The sequence below is a fragment of the Gobius niger genome (genome assembly GCF_951799975.1).
Source record: "Gobius niger genome assembly, chromosome: 6".
NCBI classification, from domain to species: domain Eukaryota; kingdom Metazoa; phylum Chordata; class Actinopteri; order Gobiiformes; family Gobiidae; genus Gobius; species Gobius niger.
The window spans coordinates 7,431,782-7,458,610 of record NC_136857.1 but is presented as its reverse complement, the minus strand read 5'-3'; the positions used below and the strand labels follow the sequence as shown (position 1 = coordinate 7,458,610).

The 26,829-nt window shown below is 41.5% G+C and overlaps 1 protein-coding gene across 1 annotated transcript; it reads left to right on the top strand.

The window, feature by feature from the left end:
• Positions 1–375: 375 nt before the first annotated feature.
• Positions 376–26,417, top strand: sema3gb (sema domain, immunoglobulin domain (Ig), short basic domain, secreted, (semaphorin) 3Gb). Its single transcript, XM_079559298.1, has 18 exons — positions 376–953; positions 3,944–4,072; positions 13,149–13,309; positions 14,710–14,772; positions 14,865–14,984; positions 16,259–16,352; positions 17,807–17,926; positions 18,045–18,187; positions 19,039–19,153; positions 19,240–19,309; positions 20,858–21,002; positions 21,091–21,313; positions 22,893–22,981; positions 23,059–23,100; positions 23,734–23,891; positions 23,971–24,038; positions 25,376–25,503; positions 25,589–26,417. The coding sequence occupies exons 2-18, from the start codon at positions 3,970–3,972 to the stop codon at positions 25,958–25,960; spliced, it is 2,214 nt and encodes a 737-aa protein (XP_079415424.1). The 5' UTR covers positions 376–953; positions 3,944–3,969; the 3' UTR covers positions 25,961–26,417.
• The last annotated feature ends 412 nt before the right edge of the window (positions 26,418–26,829 follow it).

The following is a 26,829-nucleotide window of genomic DNA, read 5'->3' as shown; positions in this document are numbered from 1 at the left end:
ACCATACTGCGTCAGTGGCTACCCACAAAGACAGTAATGATGAGGGGTGCTCTATAGCAACAGCTTTAATTTAACGGGACGAATGCCTTTTCTCTACTACGACTTTGCCCCCTCCGTCTTGGTTACTTTGTCACCGTTGTCGTGCGCCCTGGTACTAGGCACAGAGGAATCTCAAGAATCTGTTTCGGCTGACTTGACTCTTATGTGGAGCCAAAGAGTGATGGTGACATTGTGCAATGGCTATAATAGTGGATCATGTTTAAGAATAGGCCACGGTGCTCTAGGTTCATGAGAAAAACATTTGGCCCTCAACTTACGCGGGGAAGGAGGGGAGCGAGCATGCATCGCTTCATTCAAATAATTAGCAGGAGGAAGCTTATTAGCATGTCACATTGGGCACCGGGAGCCGTGTGTGTGAGGTGTGCGCGCGCCTTGTGTGTGGCAGTGACAGGGTTAATCATACCCATATGGTGTACCAAGAGAGGTTTCCAGCGCTGCCTGCTGCCTGTGGGCCAAGTGCAGCCGAGAGGAAGGCTGGGTGGGGGCAGAACAGGCTGGGGAGGACAGCGGGACGCACTCGCTCTCAACACCTGCAACCTGCCCATTTCCACTCGAACTCCCCGGACAAAAAAAAAGGATACAGCAACTCAATCCAAACGCACGGCGAGGAAGTTTTGCTTTGACCAGAAAAGCAACTAAAGCTCGGAGAAAGGCATGTGTTAGCCGTGAAGCAATAGTTAATCGCTTTTTCTTTTTCTTTTTTTTGTACTTCGGATTTTACTGACGCGAACTGGATACGGTTCTCCTCCTGTAGCGGCTCCGCACGTCTCCAAACGCGGGGGGAATGTCGCGCTAACATCCCCCTGAAAAAAAAAGAAGTTTTACGAGTTTCTCCCGAGGCGTTTGAAGAAGAAGCGGATTCGTTTGACAAAGAGACAAAGTCTGAAAGGCAAAGGTAAGGCATTTTCACGTCCCCGCCGCTGCTTAACTTTTAACTCCGATTTGGTTACACTGTAGTGAATGAGTTGTACGCGCCAACGCTGCCTCCTATTTCTGGATGTTGAGTTCACAGGTAAGCCCGCGCTTGGGGCACAACATAAAGTAGGTTAGGCATACATTTCTGTCAATTAAAGCAGGATTTAGTTCATTCATTATTAAGGGGATCAATACCAAATAAAGCAATAGAGATTTATTCCCCACATAGCAGCTCTTGTTGTCTTTTTTTTACTCATTTATCTAACCTTTCTCAGCCTAATAATAGACTATATCCAGATAATTCACCTATGGCACACATTCTGCTCATTGTGTGAGCTCTTCCTGAATCCTGAGATGATTCATCTGTTATAGAAATTAATGGGGACTTCTGTAGAATCCTTTATCCTCCTAGATTTTCCAAATTTATAGTCTTTTTCAGAAGTCATACAGAAGAAAGATGTCCCTTTTTTTCTCTATGCTAAGAATCCATCCAGGGAAACTTTGATTCATTAAGCACATCCAGAAATAGCCTTGAGGGGAAATTAGTCAAAAATGTCTAAAAGAGAGAAGAAAAAAAAGGTTGAAGAATGTTTTACACAGGCTTTTTTTTCTTCCAGGTTTTAAATCCTCCCCTAAAATGTTGTAATTATACATTTTTCCAGTACACGCTGTAAATCATCACATGCACGCTTCATTATTTTTGATTGAAATCCACAAGTGACATTGATCTTTCTACTTTCTACTTCTACTGGTTTTTGCCAAACTGTGGATTTCACAATAAACAGCAATTGCTTCAAGACTATCATGCAAGAAACATCATTTCAGAAGGATTTATGACGCCACACACAGTCTTCATCATATAAACGTGTTATTTTTTATTGTTTCTGGTTTTTGCTCTTTGCCTTCTCTCTGCACCTGACATGATGCTTTTGCGCTTCTTCTCTGTGTGTCCAATTGCCTCTGGATTAGATGTAAGAATTGTTGAGAGACTAAGTGTAGTTACAAACCTGGTTAGTTTCGGTCCTTCCTTTAGTGGTATTGTCAAACTACATTGTCAAACTGTACAATCCCTAAACCTTCACATCAGCCACATTCAACTTCATGAGCTTGAGAGATGCAGCTGTAAAACCACACAGAGTAACATTTCACCAATGTTTTTATTGGTGAAAACATGTGCTCTGCTGTGAGTGGGCTGGCCCCCATCAGACCTGACTCTTAACTTTCCCGTCTCCATGGAGATGTTGCAGCTTCGCCTTAACCACAGCGAGCCGACATTATGTGCAAATACATCGTCAGTGCTTTATTTTGACAGCTCACTGCAACGATAAGAAAAGAAACAAAAGCATTGTCAGTGTCTTGCTCATCAATAGGAGCGTGTTTGGTATTGCTGCCATGTTTGTTTAGGTTTCGAGCTTTACAGCAGTTTAGTTGCTGATGTGGTGTAGGATTGTATAACCTGGAATGTTCCGCAGTGTGGTTTTAAGTGTTGGATTCTCTGCAAAATGTGTGCATTTGTGCCCAATAGGGTTGGGCCATATCGTATCGTATATCCTTATCGCGATTACATTTTTTATATCGCATAAACAATGACTGTAGGACACAGGGGCAGGTGCTTAAAAAGTAAAATGACATTAAGGATGTAAATTGCTTGAGTAGATCATATTTGAGAGGAAATTATAATGAAATACCTTTGCATTAATTTTCTCAATAGGCGTAAAGGCTGGAATTTTGAAGTAATTTGTCAATTATATCATGAAATATATCGTTGCCCTCACCCTATATCATTGTGTGTATGGCCCTGGGATTTAGGCCTGGTTTTGTCCTTTGTGTTGGTCATATTTAAGGCTGTCACGATTAATAATATATCGACTTATCGTTCAATAAATAACATAAATGATATCGTCTGATTTTTAACTGAAGCAAATTGAGATACATTATTAGTTTATTGCAGCTTGTGTGGTACTTCAGGATGAGGATTATTGACTTTTAGAACAAAGGTTTAATGTCCTTTTTATGCTTTAGTGTTAGCGTGTAGTATCTTTATAGTCAATATTATTGTTTATCGCAATATTTTCCTCAATATATCAGACTTTGCTATCGTCGGAGGCCATAGTGATATTATCTATGGAACAGCCTGTACTGGTGGCCGATATTCTCTCAGATGGTTCTGGCTATACGGGTGCATTTGGGAGCCACGGGGGGCCTGCTCCGTACTTGCCCCAAAGAGCAGCCCATGGGATAGCTTATAGCCGCACCGAGCACACCTTCAGGGGCGCTATTTAATGGATGTTATGGACTCAGCTTTTAGTATTCATAATTTATATGGGATCCTCTCGCGGCAAAGTGCAGATGCATAATAAATGGCGGAGTTAAGGTCTAACTGTTAGGCTACTGTTTGAAGTAAAGTGTCAGGGATTGTTTCTGCAGCGAACTACCTGTTTCTTTGAACTGTCATGTCCCCGGGCCTTCAAAATGCTGAAAATACGCTGACGATCGGTGCTGAAAAGCCCAAGTCGAATGCGCGGAGAATCACTGATGGGCATCTGAGTCTTGTTTTTCTTTACACTTCACACGGAAAAAAAGTCAATGAAATCTATATTTATGAAAGTCGAATGCGCTGATTAGAATGCTTCAAGGTTGAGGCATAGACAAGGTAGCTGCCTTTTTTTTTCTTCTTGTTTTTCCACATTATTCCAGGTTGCCGGTGCACCTACTATGCAGTCCCAACACATACGTTTATGCTTTAAATAAATAATAAGCCTGTCTTCTTTTCCACAGCAGGTGTGAGGATTTGGACGTTGTTGCGCCTCTGCAAAAGTTGCCTGTTGGAAAAAGCTTGGGGCTAAAACTTGTGATCAGTGAACATCAGAGGAAAAACCGCTCCTCTCCTACTTTCTTATTCAGTCTCCCCTTTCCTCGCGGGACGCAACGCTGTAATAATAGTGTTTTTTTTTTTTCTTCTCCCCCAGATTTAGATCTCTGTGGGCTACCTGCATGACTGTTGCCATGACAGCGGCCGGACTCCTCCTGGCGGTGCTGTGTGTTTGGAGAGGCCTGGCCCTGCAGTCCGCACCCCGGGTCCGACTTTCCTTCAAAGGTGAGCTGCTCCAACGCAAGCCACAAATAACAGGACTAAAGAGCGGTAGTGTCTGTCTTAGGTTTTTATTTTCAGACATGTGACCCACTAATAACCCTCTCACTGGAGGTGTTTTTGGTCAATTGGTCAAAGGGAACACGGCGTTTCCCAATAATAGAGAAGACCGAGGTGGTCCCGACATGGGATAAAAATAAGCTGCAGAATTAAGTGGTGCGACGAATTATATCCTTTTCTGCCCAAATAACCCGGTGCAAATAGTCTGCTGAGGTTTTGAGCCTCTTTGTATTCGCTCTTTCACCTAGAAACCTACGAATCGAATTTGCAACTCTCCCAATTTATTTTATTGCAACATCTTTACAAAAACCTAATCTACAGGCGCCCAATTTCCAGTCAAATATAGGCTACTTGACTAAGTTTTTCAGAAGGATTTGTTGATTGCTAATCCTGGCCTGAGTTATTGAGCTTTAAATCCCAGGATAATGTGGAATCCCCCCAAAAACAAAGCAAGATTTGAATTTTATAAACATTTTCAGTAAGTTATCGTACTCAAAATATATAGAACTGAGCAACTTATCAAATAAAATGCAATGATTTCACACAAAAGTATATTAAAAACACACACATGCATTTTTTCCTCATCTTTATGGCAGTAATCTACAGAAAATGTTAAAAATATCTCTAAATTGTTATTATTCTTCCATATTTTCCTGTCTAACTTTAAAGAGAAAGCATTGGCAATAAGTGAAACCCATACTTTCAGCAGACGTCTGTTGGAAGCATTTTAAAGAGATTTTTTGTGAGCTGGTATGAAATTTGCACCTCCAAAACATCTGGAGCAGTTATTCGTTTCATCATTCAAGCACGTTTAAGCAATTCCATTTGTCGAGGCTGTCTGTGACTGAACAGATGCAAGCGCTTTGTTTCAACTGTTCAGACAAAGAGGGCTCGTCATCCATCGTTTCACCAGAGTCTGATCGTTTCAGAGCTTCATTTACCCTCATTACAAAGCATTTGTATATCTGTTAGAGCTGCGATGGTTGTAGCTGTGCTGCTTTTTGTTATTTAAAACTTCCAAAAGGATAATGTTATTGAAGAGATAGGAATAATATTTATAGTATCACCTAAAGTAAACAACGGTGATTATTACAAAAGTTGACTGTGAAAGAAGAACTAAGTAACTTGTTTACCTTAAAGGGACTATACTGGGTTGAAAAATGTTAAAATGAAGTATCTTCCTCCCCCTACATGTTCCAGTAATGTCCTAATGTGTAGAATGAGCCCAGACCTGTTCACCACAACTGCCTTTAAAATCCTGCACTGTCACTCAAAAAGGTGTTAATTCGGGTCCGAAGTGCCGTCATGCATGAGCTTAATATAGAAGCTGCAGTTACACGTATGACCTGAGGTGGCAGTAGTTAGTATAAAATGGCCAACTTGCATCTAGCCCCTTTAATAAATCATTTTCGTAGTCCCTCTGGGGGTAATACAAGTGTGTCTCCCCCTGGTGTCTCTGTCCAAAAAACAACCCTTTTAACTTCCCTGCTCCAAGTCGAAGGCGCAATACACACTAATAGAGTCATGAAGAAGAAGCTAACAGGCTAACGGGCAAAGCTAGTGCCACTTTAGCAGTATTTACAGCCAAATTTTGTGGCACAATGTACAATATCCCTCTCTCCCTTTGTCTTTTCTGTCAGCATGAGTGAAAACAGCACAACATGCTATGACACCTGCAGTGGCACTTTTGGCCTCTAGGGGCATAAGTTACTTAGTTCTGCTTTAAGAGGCTTTGCAATATAAGGCTTTGTGTTTCTGTAAACTCCTTTTGGGGCTTGTTTTCTAACCACTGAATATTGATAAAGTGCTTTACATTATAAAACAAGAAATATCAAAGCAAAGGTTTTAAAACTCTTACTCTTTTTAGGTTGCCTTATGAGATCTGGCAGGGGGACTCCCGGTGAAAACTAGCCTTTTGGCTAATTCGGGTACATTTACATTGTCCTAATGTTCATTTATGTACATTGTCTTAAAACAAAATAATTAAAATAAATAAAAGCTGTACTGCGTAACATCTCACCCAACGGATAGAATGAAATACAAGCATTCATTTTATTACAGATATGTTGAGAAATAGCTAAAAATGACCAAACAAATGTGTGTTTACTGTGAGCGGCTCATCTGTCCTGACTGTAACTACGCTGGGAGCTCGTCTCCATGGAATTGTTGACTAAAGGCAGCCAAATATGAGATTTAAATAGGTTAGGTCCTCATCCAAATCCATTCTTTGATTACCCACTGCAAAAATAGTATTTTCAGTGTCTAGCTGGTCATTAGGACCATGTTTTGTATTGCTGGCAACAGAAGAATCCAAAAATGTTACGCAGTGCGCCTTTAAATACAGAAATGGGCATAGAGCTGCATGTCCCTTTGGCCACAGTGGGGAAAATAAGCAAACCATTTATGGTGACTAAATGTTTGACTTAATGCCATGTAAAAGTTGTCCTTGATGAACTTTTTCATTATGGTTTTGTACGGTATTCTGGTGGCACATTGGCAAAATTTCTAGCATGTTTGTCATCCTTTCAGAGTGGAGTTTGCATGTCCTTCTCGTCTCAGCAAGGCACTGTTCATGAATTGTTTTGGAATAGAGTTTCTGCCCACTTCTCCTGACATGTCACACCAATAGGATAGAACAATATAGCACACATCACTTTCACAGTTTCATATGAAGTTGATTGAATTCGGAAATACCAACGAATGATTTACAGACTCTCCATGTTTCACATTTGAATAGCCTCACATTTCTTTTCACTGTTAAACCTTTAATAACCAGATTAAAATGGTGAACTCAGATGTTGAATAAGGTTTTATGAATAGCTCTGATTTCGGTCTGACCTCTGCTGAGAGACCGGCTCCCAGGAAGTCTATTTAGAACCACCATTGGTACGAAGTAGACTCATGGGCAAAGTGGTAGCTGCACTAATTCACCAGCTGTGACTCCATTTCTGTTCGGATTAATATCTTTAATGACTGGTTTCATACCGTGGCTTCTTCGCCGAAGTGTAGCTCATGATAAACGCGTTGCAGTTTAGCGATTTCAAGTGATAGAAAGCGATTTAAAAAATTTCAAAATCAAAATTCAAATAACGAGACAAATGGTCACCTTGCTCTTTTCTGAATGTATTCTGATTGCGGCGTGGGCTCCATGCCGGGAGATTGTAGGCTATAACTCGAAAAGCCAATTTTGAATCACTTTCGAAGCAAATTACACACAGAAGCTAAATGTTAGCGATTGACAGATTTATTTCAACCTCCTGTTTGAACTCTACTTTTACCTTTACTTTCATATTTGACATTTAAAGTAGACTTATATCCAAAATGTATATATTTTTTAAACTTTCACATGTACTCCCTCATCAAAAACATACCTGGAGTGCTACTGTATCAGTATTTTCTGGGTTTGATGTAATAGATTGATTTATTAGCATGCCATTGCTAGAAATGGCATCTTGTAGATACTGTTTTATCCATGCTCACTCAAATCCTGATTAACACAGTCCTTACTTCTCTCTGTCTTTTCCATACACTGACATTTTTCACATTTGAAAAAGTAAAATGTTAATGCTAAGGTGGTAAAAATATGTCTTTTTCTATTTTTGTCTAAGATTTCCGAGTATTACAACCTGATGATAGTATAATTTTATCAGAAAGGTGCCACATGGGTCTACACAGGCTTTTAGCATGAAATATCATCTTTCCTTTTCCTCATTTCCCTTGTTAGTCACTTCCCCTGGCGCTATTTCCTCTCACAACGTTTTTGTTCATTCATATAACCTGATGAATGGTCAGCTCACATATTCTGATGTTTTATTGCCCTACAACGACCCAACCCCCAAAAAAGCTGTTGTTATTTCAGAGTTATGTCCCCCCTGTCCACTCAGAGGCGGCACGATGGCTGAGTGGTTAGTTCTTCTGCCTCTGAATCAAGACTCAGAGTGGGCAGGGGCTTTCTGTGTCTGTGTAGGTTTCTCTTACTTCCAGTCATGCTGGTCAGGTTGATGGCTCCACAGGGGCTCAGGACAAACCATCCATGTGATCTATCGATTATATAATGACAATAGAAGCCCTTTACTTTAACCCAGTGGTTCTCAACTGATTTGGCGTCAGTACCCACCCTCACGCTTGGATGACGAGCTGCGACCCAAATACAAATTCATTTTGTGTTATATAATGCTGAATATTGCATTTCCCCCATAAATTATTCTTGAATAAGCATTAGATAAGCCTAAAGAGCTGACATCATGATGAAGCTCTTTAGGCTTATAAAGCTGATAACAGTCATTTTAACAGACTCAGATGGTGTTATCATACTTTTTCAGAAGATAAATATTGAAAGAAGTGGCTCGCGACCCACTGAAAATGGATACACGTCCCACTTTAGGTCCCGACCGAACCACTGCTTTAACCGCATGACCCTCATGTAGACATTTTTGGACAGTTTAAAGACATCTCTCTTGACTTGGTTTAACCTTACATTTCAGTCAGCTTTGAACTTGCCAGTACCTAACAATTAATCTCATTGTATACTGTATATCTGTCTATAAAAACTAGACCAGTTAGATCCTCATCATATAAGACACACATGTCAAGCTGGCGGCCTGCGGGCCAAATCCAGCCCGTGATATGATTTAATCCGGCCCCTGACCACATGTGTCCAGCAGAGGGCACTGATATAATAGATCAGGATATAAAGAACACATTACAGCCATGCGGAAAATGCTCAATCTGCCCCAGGGCGGCTGTAGCTACAATAGCAGCTTACCACCACCAAGTGTGGAGTGAATGAATAATGACTACAGTGTACTTTGAGAAACTTGTGATACAGGCGCAATACAAGTGTAAACGATTATTATTATTTGGGATTTTGGCCCACAAACCAAATGAGTAAGACACCCCTGATAGAAGAAGTAGTTAACCCCTTAACCCGCCTTAACCAATGCATTTTCCCCAGTTCGGCTTTACCCAAATCTAAAAGCTTCTGGACTGGAGCTAACAGACTATAGTGTAACGCCTCATTTGAAAGCTAAGACCTACAAATCTGATCTAAACAGATGCTTTTTTGAGTTGTTGTCACTTTTTTGTTGCACTTTCATCACTTTTTTGTTGCTTTTAGTGGCTTTTTGCTGGGTTTTGTCAAGACGCTTTTAGATTTGGGTAATGCCCAAAGAAAATGTCAGTTCAGGCGGAGGTTTAGAGGTTAAGTGTAGTTTTCTTTTTTCTTTTTGTGTCTATGGGAGACTAAAATAATAATTTGTATGGATATAAATCTTTCTTTTTTCATTAATTTTATTGTCCAATTATATTTATTTTCATACAAGTGCTGTGGCTATAGAAGATCTGAAACTGCAGACGCAAATAACATGAGTTGGTTGTATTGGCATTCAGCCCTGTTATCAGGACGCTTTTGGGGCATTTCTAGAGTGTTATCCGAGTGCAGCTTCCTTCACTGCTGCAGCCAACCCAAACTGTGTGGAGCCCTGATCTTTCAAACCCCACTCCCAAATGACAGCAGGCATTGCCCTCATTGTTAATTTCTTTGTTTTTCCTTGTTAGTCATCGCTGCCCTCTCCTCTGCCGATATTTCCGCTCACATATGTAAAGAGCTTATTTCCTGCCTCGCGTCAAAAACAGAACGTTCCTGAAAACAAAAGCTGGATGTTACGTGTGACTGCCCTCCGAAACCCTCCTCCTCCTCCGCCCGCCAGCCCCAGTCAGAGCGCTGCTTAATCATCTGACACTGTGACGCGACGTAGGCAGCACCTGTAACTTGACCATAAAAGCAAAATAATATTCAAGGAGATAAATGTTTTTGGCCCCGGGACCTGAAGTTCGAGGTCTTTGGGATTTTCCCCCGTATAATCTAATGGGGGGGGAGACTCACGTTTCAAGTATGCGCATGGCGGCTTTGATCCGAAACAATGCAGGTGATTACAGTTATCTGTGCATTGCAATCTCACACACCTGACGGGCCTCGCTGGCACGTAAAAATGCAGGCGTGAAAAAGATTTACAAGGAGCATTTTTGTAGGTAAATGATGTCAGACAAGAAGAAGAAGAATGATGTGTCTCGTTTTGGACTGCGCATCAAATGAATTATCCGTCACTATATCTCATTTAATTAACTTGTTCATGTTTTGTCTGAGTGGTTCATTTATTTATGAGAGACTAAATACCAGTGTCTGCACCGAGCCACCAACTCATTGAGCTCACAACTGTCTTGCCAAAGCCTCAAACACAATTCTTGGTTTGTGCACTCTCTCTTTGTCACTTTTATTGTCCACAGCCCACATTAAGCATCTTTATTTGTCTATTATCAAATGGAGACACATTGATTCAACAGTGTCAAGTGTTTTGTTGTGCATTGTGTCATTGTATATCATCTGTGCGCACGTTTTGACATCAATTTTTTACAAGGAAGACTCTAGATTTGTGGCCTAATAGTGCAGTGCCATGAATAAAACAGAAAAAAGTGGCAAAATAGGGGGCAGTGTTTAGAGAAAAGAACTATGAACTTGTCTTATCTTTTGCCTGCCAGGAGGGCCACTTTAGGATTAATCGGAAATCATGTTTTTAAAGCTCGCAATTAATCTATTGGTATTGCATAATCGATTGCTTATTGACGGTAATGTATGGTATAATCTCCTCTGTTGACAAATTATCCTGTCACCCTGGGGTCCTAGAATGTACAAAAATAACTTTAGTTTAGCTCAGATCAGATTAGTTTAGCAGCTCATAATCGTATTTCAGACTTTTCTCAAATGTTAATGCTCTTTCACATGTTTAAAATGTGCACTGAATCTAATCGCAATTTTTCCAAAATCACATAGCTCTGTGCTCATGTGCTCAAGCCATTCTGGGCAAATTCAATTAATCTATATAGGAACAAAAGTTAATTCTGGTAACTAAGACATTTTGAGCTACTTTGTTAATAGAAATGGTCAATATTACAAAATACTGTGGCCTTGTTATTTCTGCAGTAGGTGTTATTGTCTGACTGCTGGGTTTTTACAGCAACCCGTAAAATCTTTTGCAAAGTTTCAAGTGTGGAGCCCATTATTGATGAGTCAACATGTCGTTCTGCTGTGGATTCACATCGAGACAAAAGCAGATGTGTTCATGCTTTTATACAGGAACAGCTCCATTTGTAGCACACGGTAATAACAGTGCAGTTCAGCTTGACCCCTGACACCAATCCTTGTTCAGTAAACAGCTTATTTCCACCTTGTGTTTTTGCAAGGTGTTTTTTCTAAAGCAGGTTTGGTCTTGAACTTGATCTTGTCCGTCCTTGTAAAAGTTTAGCATCCAGGATTTCACACCTGTAAAAGCTCTCTTTACTGGGCCTGGTTCACTTTCTGCGTTTGTGTAAAACAGTGTCATTCACAAAAAAACTGCACCCTTCCCCCTAATGCCAAACAAAAAGCAGAGAAGTGGGATTTACTCTCCAGCAGTTTTGTGCCACAGCGAGGATTTATTGTTCATTGTTTGTGACAGCGAGTTTCTTTGTTCCTGGAGGCGCCGTGGAGGAGGTTTTGGGGCGCCCCGGGCATGTGATTTCTGAACGATTGAAGTGGCCTCTATGACACACTGGGAGACAGCGATAGCCATCTTGTATTGTTTCTCTGTGTTGCTGGGAAGCCTTTCCAGTAATACATCTTTGAAAAGCACTGACCGACTTACAGAGAATTAGTCAGCATTGCTAGACAGCGTAACGTGCAGTGAAACACAAGCCACATATGAGGGTCCTCACCGCACTGTCACCAGTTCAGTCTGTATAGAGTGTTCATTAGAGTCTCAGTGCCACTGTTGTTTGTTGTAACATGAGCTTGTCCAGTGATGCCGCTTCAATCGAATGCCCAGTGTTTCCCGCAGGATCAAAATGCTGTCAGGGGATAACTGATTGCTGAAGGTTTAGCAGATGATGGCAGTACATTGTGGGTTATTTTGGGAGAATGGACACATGTGAGGGGTGTGGCTGGCTACATTTAGCCTGCTCGGTGAATCCACTCCGGTCCAGTGGCTTGTTATCCTGTGTTTACCTCTCAGGAACAGTACCTCACCTCCATGACTCCATCCCGCCTCGGCCGGAGATCCGATTGCGTAGTTTATTTTAGTGGCACCTTGACTGCATCCTGTTAACATTGACCCCAAAAGGGGAAGATGGCTGCCACTTTGATGTAAATAAAGATTGTGCTTCCTCTTGAATCCTTGTAAGCCCGCTTCACAGGCTGTCTGCGAACATTTGTCATTATATAAGCCTTCTGTCTTTAGCCTGCCTCCGCCATGTCCCAGTGAGCACATATGGTGGCCACTATGTCGGACACGTCGCAGATGTGTGAGCTGCTTTTAATACAAGACATATTCGATGTAGCTCGGGAAACAGTTCTGCTCAGTGTGGTACAAGCAGAATCCATTTGTCTCTGTAGCAGCTGCACATTTGAAAATTGTTCAATCGGAGCTTTCAGCAGGACAAAAAACAGGAACATTTTCCACAGCGGAGCATGTCTTAACAGGCCATGCTCTGCTGAACACAATCCTGATCTTGAGAATTAGCTCCCGGTTCCACTGACCGTGTATCCTGGGGGACCTGCCTTTCACGCCCAAGTGGCATGTGGTGCCTTAAACTCAATCAGACGGTCTGGGCACATGAAATATTGAGATCTTAAAAGCGAATGTTTCTCAAAATGCACTGGGTTGAGCTATATTTATCAGTGGCACATTTCTCCAGAAATATAGTGTGAATGGGGTAGGAAAGGATCATAAGTTCATTCATCATCATTCTAATAAAACTGCACATTTATTCCCACCTATTTGGATGATTATTACACACATTGGTTGTATTACCTGTGTCAGATGTTCATAAATGTTTCGGAAAAGTCCCATGACAACTAGGCCTTTATCAATTTGATTAGTAAGTATCTACATAGCTGGTCCCATTTTTTCTAGTATTCGAGCAGGTCACCATTTATATAAAATGATTAGTGTGACCAAAAGCTAACATAGTGCATATTTTGTTTACACAGAGCTTATGGACACTCGTGCAGCCAGACCTTTCAGCTTCTCCTTCAACACCAGCGACTACCGCATCCTGCACATGGACCAGGACCAGGGGCGTCTGTACCTAGGCAGCCGCGAGTACCTGGTGGCTCTTGACATGCACAACGTCAACAAGGAGCCTCTCATAGTGTGTACAAATGTTTTTTTTCTCATGGGGTTCATTCACTTCTTCATTCACAACAACAATGAAACATGTTACTGATGGGCCAAACGCATTCCTGAAGTTGCTAATGTATGTCTAACATCACAATTCTTCAAAGGGGTGAGTTCATGAGCATGTTTCACAACTTTCAGGGAGCAAAGTGGAGCTTTACTGTCACGGTAATGCTTTATAGATGCACAGGCTTTTTTAAAAATCAGCTTTTCATTGACAATTTCACCACCTTAAGAACATAAACATAAACATTTCCACTACTAGAAACAAAAATTGGGTCCAGGCAGATGTGGTTAGGAAAAAAAGCACATTTACATTGAGGATCTGTACTTTACCTGAGTAGTAGTGAAGACGGTTTGTCCCTGCTGTGTTGCCGTACAGGTGGTGAATTCCATAGAAATAGTTAGCAGACAGTTAGCAAGCATGCTAGTCCGGGATACTTTTCAGAGTCTGTTTGCCTGCTCAGTGTATTTTCCTATAGAGTTCGGGAAATTCTACAGTTACCATGGAGATCCGCCATCTTTGCAGCTGTTAGCATACATTTCCATTGACTAACATTTGCTAAAAACAGTGTAAAAAGTGGAGAAAATAGCCGGGGAACAATCCGTTAGCTGCTGAGTTACTGCTGGTAAATCCATCGAGCACACTGTGGTGTCCAAGTGTTTTAATGTGAACAATCTCCATTAGTTTACAATTGCTGCTAATCCCATAATGCTTAGCGATATAACATCACATTCCCGAACTCTATAGCCGTTAGCATTAGCCAACAAACATCGCAAATTATGAACGATCCAGATGTGTTCAGCTGTTGTTAACCCATGGTCTACATTTAAGTGAGGTCAAAGCCTAGTTAAAAATCAATAATGAAAGATTGAGATTTTACTTTAGATACACATTAGCATCTAAAAGTGTCCGAAACATACCTCCCCATATGTTAGTATTGCTCCGTTGCCTCCCTATTCATTTGTACGGGGATGGTGTGTTCAAGTTAAATTGTATCTGGGATTCCACAGCTAGCAAAATGTGCTCATTTGTAGGATTAGGCTCAGCTAGCTAAAGGCATTTCTGTCATTTCTGTGGTGAATTCCTGCACTATATTTATGTTTTTGATGCTGCAAAGTTGTGAGTCACACTTATTTCAAATTATACAAACTTTTTTATTTTCTAAAGCAAATACATTGGTACGCTCACTTTTACTTTTGTTGGATAAATATTATATATATATCTGTCTCAATCTTGTTCTCATGTCTCGTACTAATATGAAATGAAATAACGTACTTTGACCAACACTGGGTACACGGCTTTCAAATCCAGTCTGCTATTTTCCTTAAGTCCCTTAAAGCTAATAATCCAGCTACTCTTTTGTAACGCAGATCCACTGGCCGGCGTCTGCAAAGAGAAAGGGAGAATGCCAGATGACAGGAAAGGGAAAGCAGGTACGTTCATGTTGCATCCTGCTCTTTCATGAATTTGGGTTGGCAGGACAAAAGCTGTGTTTAGATTAATTTTTTTTGGGTGTGTTTTCTAGGGTGAATGTGCCAACTTTGTGCGCTTGATCGAGCCGTGGAACCGCACCCACCTGTACACCTGTGGGACGGGCGCCTACCAGCCCATCTGCACCTTCATCAACAGAGGCTGGAGAGCTGAGGTGACTTAACAAGGGCACTTACTGTATAACAAGGGCTGCTATTAGCCCTTGCTTTAATGTTTGGAGAGGTCAGGTTTAACCCCTTAACCCCCGCCTTAACCGATTAGTTTTACCCAAATCTAAAAGCTTCTCGACTGGAAAGGTTTAGGTCAGTGTAAAGCCTCATTTGAAAGCTAAGACCAATAGAACTCATCTAAACTTCTTCCTGGTTTTTGTTATCACTCTTTAGTTGCATTTTTATCATGTTTTCGATCATTTTTGTCACGATTTTGTCACTTTTTGTCACAATTTTAATGCGTTTATAAGCGTTTTGGCCACATTTTGTTTTTTAGAGTAATATAACTATGATCAAGCCTTAAAAATGTGACCAAAACGAAAAAAACCCCAACAAAAACGTGATGAAAACACAACCAAAAACGTGACAAGCATAACAAGCAAGAAGCTTAGATTAGTTTTCTAGGTCTTAGCTTTCAAATACACTGACCTAGAGGATGTACAGTAAGCTCCAGTCAAGAGAAGTCAAGGAGAAAATGCACTTGGTGAAGGCGGAGGGTAAGAGGTTAAGGATGTGTCACATTATTTACTGAGAATGTTTTTAGATAGAGTCAGCTTTGGTTTTGATTTATGTTGCTTTGCTTACGCCACAAACCATCATCAAATTAACCGATGTGGGTAAAGTTGACAAAATATTTAGTCAAGTCAAGCTACTGTTTATTTCTGCCGGCATGAAGCTTTTGTCAATTACGGATTTTCTCATAGTGGGAAGAGAAACCAAATGTTTCACTTAACCATGAGAATTGATCCATTATTTGGTTACACTCGGATTGTAGCCTAATCATGTAATTTCCGTCTGTTGTCCCGCACTTAATCTCACAAACACACATCGTGCCTCCAGAGAGGACCCTGTTGTACATGTTTGAGTGTACAGAATGGACAAAAGGGAGTAAATGTACGAAGTAATAAAACTACTTACTGAAGTACAATCTCTACAAAAAGTTACTCTAGTACACATACTGATTACTAACCATTAAACTCTCATTAAAAAATAGCTGTAAATGATTCAAAGACATTGAAAGATAACATATATGACCTGCCCACCTCAGCAGAGGGATTTCCAGCTCCTGAATCCCCCACTACAGCACAACCTTGAGACACTTTGTCCTAATAAATATTTCAGGCCGATAAACTGGGACAGTGATTTGTTTATGATTTCCCCTCCAGTCCCTCGTGAGGCTTTAGAGCTCTATTTTTACTCACGCCGCCTTATTCTGCAGGACTACCTGTTTCGACTGGTCCCCGGCTACGTGGATTCAGGGAAGGGAAAATGCTCCTACGATCCCAAGCAGGAAAGCGTCGCAACCTTGATCAGTAAGCAGCAAGCAAGCATTACTTAAGACGGGACACAGCAGGGGGAAGGGGGGAGACAAATGGAGATATCACTTTTCCGGTCAGGAACATGAATACTATAAGAAAACATGTATTGTGAGTTTTCTATCATTTTCATGTGGGGATAAGGCATTTGTGGGAAAATATTTCTGTGGCATAGTAGATACAAGTATTTTTTCATAGGGGATTTGGGACATCTTATTTCAGGGGTTGGCAAGTTTGCTTGGTGGTGGGCTGTTTTTTTTCCTCGTCGTCAAAATATCAAGGGACAAACCACCCAATTGCAGCCCAAAGTAAAGCAGCACTTTCCACCAGTGCTGTACATCATATATAATAAAATAAGATAAAATCCATTTTATCCAGAGTTTTGTGCCTTTCTAACACCCACTGTCAATTAAAAGAAGATACAAAACAGTAATACAGTAATGTTAATTTTAAAACCTAGTGGGAGTATTTTAAAGGAACTGATCTGCATTTTTAGAGTACTTTTAGAGTGGCTTTAGAGTACTTTAATAGGTAGTTGATCTCTGAATTGTCTAATAATATTTCTCAAAAATATCTCAGCAGGCCACAGTTTTTTCATACTGAGATATGTTCTTACCTGAGCTTAGACGAGTTGATGTGTATCTGTCTGGTCTTTGTGCATGCGCTCAGTCACGCAAAAAAGACCAAAGATGTTGTTAGCATTGAGCCTCTCCTCCTCTCCACAATAAAGTGAAGATATTACTACGCAGACGATGTTGACTATGGTGTTATTACGCCAATGTAGAACACCTTTTAATATCCGCTTAGAAAATCGACATATTTAAGTTTGTGTAATTACACTTGGATGGTGCAACTACTCAGGTAACTGTATTTAAATAGCCAAAACGTGGAAGAGCTTGGTCGCTTCTTACTTCACCCCCGTTTGGCCCCATAGAGGAGAGGAGGAGAGGCTAAATGCTAACAACAGCTTTGGTCTTTTTGCGTGACTGAGCGCACACGTAAAGACCAGACAGGTACGCATCAACTCGTCTAAGCTCAGGTAAGAACATATCTCAGTATGGAAAAACGGTGGCCTGTTCCTTTAGGGGCCAGAGGTTTTTGACGGAGGACTGGATTTGGCCCCTGGGCCTGACGTTGCCCGCCCCTGACTAATTTGATCTTTGAAGTGACTGGTTATTGCTGAAAAATCTGTAAATCTTGTTTTTGGGGTTAAAAATTTAAGAAATCATCCTGGGAATTCTAAGAAGTTTAGTCAAATATCCAATAATAGCAAAACATGGAGTTGATTAGACTTTTTTTTTCATCAGGTGAAAACTTTTATAAGTAAAGAGGCTAAACTGGCCTAAGACCTGAAAAAAAAAGTCTTGCCTGCGGTGTCTCCCCTTCAAATCATAAAAAAAGTCTTTGAACATCAGCTGCACGAGTCACGCATGTCCTATTTTCTTTGGCAGACGGAAACCTGTATGCAGGTGTCCATATAGACTTCATGAGCACAGACGCGGCGCTGTTTAGGACGATGGGAGGCAGAACGGCTATCAGGACAGAGCAATACGACTCGAGGTGGCTCAACGGTAAGTGCGGGGTGTGCCAGCAGCAGGTAGTAAAATGCCTTTGATTACAGGCTGCAGAGCTCCTTCATTTTATTTGACAACCACTTCTTTGCCCGTGTGCTCTCGCCCCCCCCTCCAGAGCCGGTGTTTGTTCAGATCCAGCAGATACCTGACAGCGCAGAAAGAAATGACGACAAACTCTACGTCTTTTTCCGGGAGAAGAGCCTGGATTCTAACGGAGCCAGCCCCAGTGTTTTGGCGCGAGTGGGAAGAGTGTGTCTGGTGAGGCACATGACGGGGCAGTGAGAAATGATGCGTGGTGTCTATACAGCTCTGTGCAAATGTCTCAGGCAGGTTTTAGCAGGGTTTTAGGGTTTGCACAAAGGGACACATCAGTAACTATGCAAGCTGGAAACATAAAGGGTCACAACATTATTTTAGGGGCATATTTTCCATGTAGTTTGAATGTAGGGGTTGCGAAATACGGGGGGTAGCAACTATAAAAGGTTGAGAACCACTGTGAAAGCTGAAATACAGGGTTAGTATGGTTTATACATAATAAGACCTAATAGAGACAAGATATTTATCAAAAGCCCAATACAATATGTTAGGATGTATATGATGTAATAGATGGATAGATGGATACTGTAGATAGATGGATGAATGGATATACAGATATATAGGCAGATACCAAGGATTCACATCTTGCCCTTTAAAACCACCAGATTTGACGTATGATAACAACAATACAATAAAGAAATATATTTTCAAAATGTGCCTGAGACACATCCGGACTCCAATAATTTGATAAAAGCTTTCCCCTGCCAACTCCCCCATAATTTCCTGTTGCTTCTTCACTGCCTAAAGTATACAGCCTGAAAGGTCCCAGAAAAATTTGTATTTTTTTCTGAACAACAATGGTCTGATCTTAAAAATGATCTTAAAAAAGATTTCTTGACTGGATGACTTTCAGAGCTGCATAAATTATTTCCACAAATATTGACATCAGCATTTTCAATATGCAACTCTAGTTTGAAAACTTCTAAACTTCCATCTTATTCCTAAAACCACGGAGTCAAATCCACTCACACCGTGACCTAATTCACCCTCCTCTCTCCTTGTTCTTGATGAAGAATGATGAGGGTGGGCAGAAGTCCTTGGTGAACCGCTGGACCACGTTTCTCAAGGCCCGCCTGATCTGCTCGGTGATCGGAGAAGACGGAGTGGAGACGCGCTTCGATGAACTACGTGAGGACACAATACAATAAGCTTGGTGTTTTAATCTGATGGGGGTGCGTCGGCCATATTGATCTCACACCTCATTCCTCTTTCAGGAGACGTGTTCATTCAGCCCACTCAGGACGAGCGCAGCCCGATGGTGTACGCTCTCTTCACCACAGCGGGGTAAGCGGGCTCGCCACTCTGCTCCAGGCTTGTTTCCTAATTTCATTTTTGTGGCCATTTTATGTTTTAGTTGGAAGCTGTCCCCAACTCCTGCCTCTTGCTTTTTAATTAATATTAGATTAAGCATAGTACACATGATAAGACAAGTGGTTGTTTTGTGCAAGAGTTAACGCATGTTTTCGACTGCGCAAAACATGAACAATAGGATAATCCTTTACCTCTAGCTCGACGGTCCTGCCGTTGAACCAAACAACAAACAATAAAAAAACTAACAAAAACTCTTCTAAGACTCTCATTCGCTCAGGTAGTTAGCAGTTCTAGAACATCTTTGACCCGTGTTTACTGTCGTTGTGTCCCTGGGCAAGACACTTCACCCTCTTTAAAAAAAAGTGAAAGCCGGTTGTGATGGACGAGGCCGTTGGCACAGATTGACAGTCATGTTTCCATGTTTGCCCCCTAGGCAGCAGTAGTACTGGGTGGGTACTATTTTTTTTTCTTGATACCGGTACTTTAACAATACTTGGTATTTGATGCCGATACCTGAACAATATTTTTTCCGATACCTATACTAAATTATTTGTCATCTAGAACCAGAAAACAGAACAGTAATGTTAACGTATTCCATAAAAGACTTTCTTTTAGATTTGTATGATGTATTTGCTGAAACAACCAAGTAATTTCCTTTAATGCTGTCCCTGGACCAACAGGCCTCAAAACTCTTTTTTTTTCGATGCTAGTAGTACCTAAACTTTTATTTTATACCATGCTGGTATCGTTTAACAGCACTCAGCCCTAGGCAGCAGTGGCTTAAACAGGAGCGTACCACCACCAAGTGTGCAGGATGAATAAATAATGCAATTTGAAGTGGTAAGAGTGCCTTGAAAGGAGCTAATAATGTGTGTAAGTGACATGTATGTAATTACACAGGGGAATATGACTGCCACAACTTTATCGTCTTGTCGTCTACATTTGACCCATCCTCCAATGTTAGTGGGGCAACCTGTCAGGAGCAGTGGGACATCTGGATTTTTAGTCTATTGCTCATGTTTTGGGTGACAGAGGGAAAGAGCACCTGAAAGAAACCCACCCAGACACAGGGAGAACATGCAAAGTCCACAAAGAAAAGCCCCACATGGTCTGAGAGTTTAACCAGGGACCCTCTTGCTGTAACCAGCCGTCAGCTATTGCGCCACTCTTTTGTTTTCTTTTTGTAAAGAGACTTTACACAGTGAGTTCAAGTCCAAGCTCTGACAATTTAACAATTGTCTCTCCCCACATTTCCCATGGTGCTCCGTCCTGTCCAACAACGAGCACAGACCAAATTTCTAAAAAAAAGAAACTATGCAGAGATCGTACAATTAGGCAGTAAATTATGTTGTTTTCTTTATGAGTGAGTTATTAATGCTATGGAGCCACCTCAGGGCATTCCGAGAAACTGGAGACACCCTATTAGGTTTAATTAACTCATTTTTATGGCCATTTTATGTTTCAATTGGAAGGTATCTCCTGTTCCTCCCTGTTCTTATCTATCATCTGTTTGTTATGCAGTTCAGTGTTCAAGGGCTCCGCGGTCTGCGTCTACTCCATGTCCGACATCCGCAATGTTTTCAACGGCCCCTTTGCCCACAAGCACGGTCACAACTACCAGTGGACAGAGTACACTGGCAAGATCCCCTACCCCCGGCCCGGGACGGTATGTTTTCCTTGTGCATTGAAAAACAAAGGAAATCCTAAATAATGCAACTGTTTCATATGAATGTGCCATGCCTCTGTTTTTATAGTGCCCTGGAGGAACTTTTACCCCTGGCATCCGCTCCTCCAAGAACTTTTCAGATGAGGCTGTGAATTTCATCAGGGCCCATCCCCTAATGTTCCACCCGGTCTACCCGATCCACCGGCGCCCCCTGGTGGTGAGGACAGGCGTGGACTACCGTTACACCTCACTCGTGGTGGACCAGGTGGATGCTGTGGACGGACGATATGAGGTGCTGTTTTTGGGCACAGGTGAGAAAATGTATGGCGTGTGTTACTACGGTTCCAAAACTGCATTAATAATACAAGTTCAGCAATGAAGCAAAGTTATATTCAAGCATTTATACATTTAATACGCATCCCTGTCATGTAAGATCAGTATTATCAGTGTTATCAGTGTTCCCAGATATGAGGTGAACATGCTTGTGTCAAATATTGATTCTACTGATAACAATCACTTGCAATATGAAATGATAAAGTCTATTATTACAGATGACCCTGAGTGTTTCTCTAACTGTAGTTCAGGTATCACTGGGACTTGGGCCGCTTCAGGCTTTTCTGCAGTTCTGATATTGGTTTAATTTACAGAAGGTTTTGCTCTACTTTGGGTTAGTTCACACTAATAACTGTTTTGGCTGGATTTAGTCTTAATTTATGCCTGGTATAGACCTTTTGTAGTCCTTTTGGTACTCAGAAATGAATACGGATATTTTTGGTGGCACTAGGCAGTGGAAAGGAGGGAAAACCAGTTCTTTATGTTAAAATTAAGTAAAATAATGAAATTAAAATACAAGGATTTATTTTAAGATAAGATAAGATAATCCTTTATTGATCTCACAAACACACAGTCGGCGTTCAAGAAGATCACTCAGAGTTAATAAAGTGCAGCTGATACAGAGATTATTGCACATGTTACTTTACAGTCTTATTGTACAGTCTGACAGCAATGGGGATGAAGGCTTTTTTTTAGGCTTTTTTTTTTATTACATATATTTGTATTGCTGGGTTGCAGGTGACATCACAGTGTTCTAAAGGCCTATAATATTATATAGAGGCAAAATGATTTTGTTTTTGAGGACATTTTTGGTCTTGTACAGAGAGATCATGGACCCAGTGACTGATAGTAATGATCATTTTTGTAATTCCTAAAAAATTTTTTAGATACAACTTGTGAAAGTGTAATTCTGTTTAAAGGAAAAACTGGCTCCTGCCCCACACTGGGTCCTGTGACATTATCACATTCTAGAACCTGCAACCCACCAATACCAAACCTAAATGTGTGTTTGCTGTGTGCATCTCCAACTTGTCGCCATGGAGATGTGAGACTTAGGTTAGATCCTCAACCAAATCCATACTTTGACCACCTGCTGCAAAAATAGCATTATCTATGTCGAGCTGGTCATTAGGAGCTACTTTGGTAGTTATGGCAACAGCAGAATACTTAAAATCCCCTCTACGGTTCCAAAACACGTCCCAATTTGTTCTGGTTTAGGCATGTAATCCTTGAGTGTCATTGGCCAAACTCGGTTAAAGGGGCTAGATGCAAGTTGTTCATTTTAAACTCACTACTGCCACCTCAGGTCGTATGTGTAACTGCAGCTTCTATATTCAGCTCGTGCATGACGGCACTTCGACCGGAATTAACAACTTTTTGAGTGAGAGTGCAGGATTTTAGAGGCAGTTGTGGTTAATACGTCTGAGCTCATTCTACACATTAGGACAGTGCTGGAACATGTAGGGGAAGGAAGATACTTATTTTTAACATTTTTAAACTCTGTGTAGTCCCTTTAATAAAAATAGTTTGACGCGTAATGTTACTTCCTCTTTGTAGACCGTGGAACTGTGCAAAAGGTCATTGTCCTGCCTAAAGACCCTACCACTATGGAAGTGCTGATACTGGAGGAAGTTGAAGTGTTTAGAGTAAGTCATCTAATAATACACTCCAAATCTAACTGTACTGCACAGAAATAAATGACCTACGTATTTTGCATTTTCAGGCGAGAACACCAGTCAAGACAATGAAGCTGTCCTCGAAAAGAGTAAGGACGATTTTTCTAGTTATCCTCAGGGCTTGACATTACATCGTTGTTCCCTGAAAATCACATTACATTTAATTTTTTTTTTAAATTACCTAAACTTCTTTGACTGATGTGTTACTATAGGTTTGAAATTATAGTGACCTTTACTGGTAAAGCAGTCAGTTTTCAGGGTCACTACTGCTCAACCCAAAACATACACAGGAGGCTTATTCTTCCGCTTTATACTCCTTTGCAAAGTGCCTGAGCGCTTCACTGCGGTCCTAAGGGCTCCTGGCAGGTTTCCCAGAGGTATTGTTTACATTTCCTCAAGTGCAAGTGATTGAGTAACTGTATATCTTGGTGTAGTTTGATCACACAGTGCTTTTTACTTCTTCTTGAGTAATGTTGCTTGGAACTAACTGTACTCTTAATTAAGTAAAACATGGTTAATCTGTGAGTGGCTAAAGCTTTATGTTGAACCTATGAACATGAATTAATACATTTTATGAGTAATTATTTGGGTCACTATTTTTTACTTCTACGTTTATGGCCAGTGGGCTTATGTTAAAGTCAAGCCCTGCAAATGCCGTCGCTTAAACCGTACCTTTGGGAGTGTTTTCCTAAACTGACTGACACAGCCCCCTGTGTCTGCAGCAACAGCTGTATGTATCGTCGGACGCAGGGCTGACCCAGGTCTCGCTGCACCGCTGTGGAGTGTATGGACGAGCCTGCTCCGACTGTTGCCTTGCCCGGGACCCGTACTGCGCCTGGGATGGAGAGAGCTGCTCTGCCTTTACCCCGTCCACCAAGAGGTCAGAGTCTCAACGTGTTTCCAGTGTGAGCTTTAGGTCAATACGTTCCAGCTCGTCCCTCATGGATTTGTTTTCACAGGAGGAGCAGGAGGCAAGATGTTAAACACGGAGATCCGCTGAGGCAATGCAGGGGATTCAATGCTAAAGGTGAGGCACGAATACTAGGGAGGTCTGACCTAAAAAAAACACAATTTCAATGGTCCCAATTAGCATTAATATTATTATAATAAACCCCAGTATTTTCATGGGGTTTAATAAGTGTAATGAGCTTACTCTGTTGACAAGCATGTTCAGTAATCCATTTGATTCTTGCACAAGTTTAGCAATTAATATTCCCGTCAAGTAATTTCTCAAAAGTTAATGCTTTAATGCTGTAAACTCATCATCATTTTATACACTGCCCTCACAAAAATAAGTCACACGATCTAATTACCGTAAATTCTGGTCTATTAAGCACATTGAAATATAAGCTGCACCAACTCAATTAAAAAATAATAAAGAAAAAGTATTTAAGAGGCCACAAGTGTCTGTCTATCTGTCTATGTTGTAACATGAGAGCACACACACTGCACCAGGGCCGAGAGATGGTGCGGGACAGGTCATGCGCACGCAAGAGTCCCTCCTCTTTGCTGTTTCACTTTCATCTCCTCCTCGATCATTTTTCCACTAACACTACGCCACATTTTCCATACTTTTGCGCACTAAATGGGGACCATGAAACTACTTTTATAGCCCACTTCGAGTTAAAACTGTTCTGAGATAAACGAAGAAACATGACCAATACACTGAGCACATGTTCTCCCCCGCAGCAGCCCCCTCCCCGCATTGAAAAAGGGCTGAACTGCAGGACAACGCCGAATTTCTGGCATAAGATCTAAAAAAATGTGTAAATTAGCCACATCATTGAATCGGCCGCATGTTTCAGAGCGTGTGACAAAAGTAGCGGTTTATAATCTGGAAATTGCTGTGTTTCATTGGATCAACTTTAGCTTTAAATACAGCACGTATTCGCTGTGGCATTGCTTCAATAAGCTTCTGCAATGCCAAAAGATCCAGTGTTGCGTTATTTTTTTTTCAGATCTTATATTAATGATGGGGGAGTGAACACTGTGCAAAGCCTTCTCCGGCACATCCCAAAGATTCTCAATGTGGCTAAGATCTGGAATCTGTGGTGGCCGATCCATGTCTAAAAATTATGTCTCATGCTCCTGAACCGCTCTTTCACAATGTGAGCCCGGTGAATCACGGCTTTGTCATCTTGGAATATGCCCAAGAAGAAATCCATTCAGGATGTTCAGGTCGTCCACTCATCTCATTCTTTGGGCAGATAGTGTTTCTGAGCCGAGACCTGACCAACTGCAGCAAACCCAGATCAGAACAGTGCGTTGGCAACATTTTTGCAAATCTAATCACATTTTCCCTGCGTGTTTTAAAACTAGCATAATTAGTCAGCTGCGTTAACATCTTCCATTTGTGTTTTATAGTGGAAAAGCGTCTGAAGGAGACCATGCAGTTTGGTGTGGAGGGCAGCAGCACCTTCTTGGAGTGTCAGCCGCGCTCCCCTCAGGCCACAGTGAAATGGCTGTTCCAAAGGGAGGGCAAACGGAAACTGGTGAGCTCGAACACTGACATTTAAGCAATCTACATATTGAAATTTTGTCCTTTGTCTCACCGTGATTTATGTCTTTTTGTCGCAGCTGAACCGAATCGGAGGAGTTTTAAAGACCAACCACGGAATCCTTTTGAAATCGCTCAACCAGTCGGACGCGGGCGTGTACCACTGCCTGGCGACGGAGAACAACTTCAAACACACCGTGGCCCGCGTCGCTCTGCGCATCCTGGACCGGGACATCGTTTTAGCCCTGACCGCTCAAGACGAGGACGAGGAGCCCAAGACGCGCCACCCCCCGCACTCGCAGCAGACCCTCTCCTCCACGCCGTTCCCCCCGGAGATTAGACTGATTAACCAGTACTGCCAGTCGTATTGGGAGCAGCTGAGCCCCAAACAGCAGCAGAGGAAGCGCACCAGCCGCAGACACACAGAGGGCCAGGACCAGGGGCTGGGCTAGTCCCAGTCGGAGCGCTCTGGACTGAGATGGACCCACGCATGTTCATGTTTCACCTCTGTCCCGAAGGTGATGCGCCTCATGCCGTCCATAGAGTGCTGTCAGTGGTTTTATATGTGTCAAATCTATCCAAAATAATATATGTAAAGATTTGTATATTTGATTTCTACTTCTCGTTATTGTTTTTGCTGGTATGGTTTATGCTCTTTGATATGGTTAACAAGTGTTGCATGAGATTCAGAAAACACCAACATCACAATCAGCGTTCACAGCTTTAGTCCAAAGTCAGACTCTTTCATTGGTCAGTCAGTCAGCATGCTGAACTCGTCACAACATTTCAGCTCACAGCTTAATATTGAGCTGGAGGGCAGCGAACAATCGTATGGAGTGGTGGACATGTAATGCAAAAATTTTAACCATCAAAAACTTTCAAAAACATATTACAAGTGAAATTTTGCCACATTCGCTTTGTCATACTTCACAAGATGCAAGAACTTCTTGTTTTTGCACCCTGAGCTGCAGAACAAGTCACTTTTGTCTTGTCGCCATGGAACTGTACGGTACAAACCGTTTCCATGGCTACAAGGCAAAAGTTTAGCATGAATGAGCCTTAACCCCTGTTGATTTGGTCATTTCTAGGGCTGTACCATAAAAAAATTTTCAAGACCATTTCTTTAACGACACTTGGTTTACGATACCAATACCTGAACGATACTTTTTACGATACCTTCACTTCACTACACTTTATTTCATGTCCCCGATGGCGCAATTAGTTTTGCAGCACAAGATACAAAAAAATAGATACATAAAAACAGACAAGAAAAATAAAAATGCATTCATTAACCAGTTCAACAAGATGCCGAAGTGTAAAA

Coding starts and splice junctions, on each gene's coding strand:
- sema3gb (XM_079559298.1), top strand. CDS start 3,970: ATGACTGTTGCCATGACAGCGGCCGGACTCCTCCTGGCGGTGCTGTGT. Junction 4,073..13,148: donor GGTCCGACTTTCCTTCAAAG/GTGAGCTGCTCC, acceptor TTGTTTACACAG/AGCTTATGGACACTCGTGCA. Junction 21,314..22,892: donor GGTGCTGTTTTTGGGCACAG/GTGAGAAAATGT, acceptor TCCTCTTTGTAG/ACCGTGGAACTGTGCAAAAG.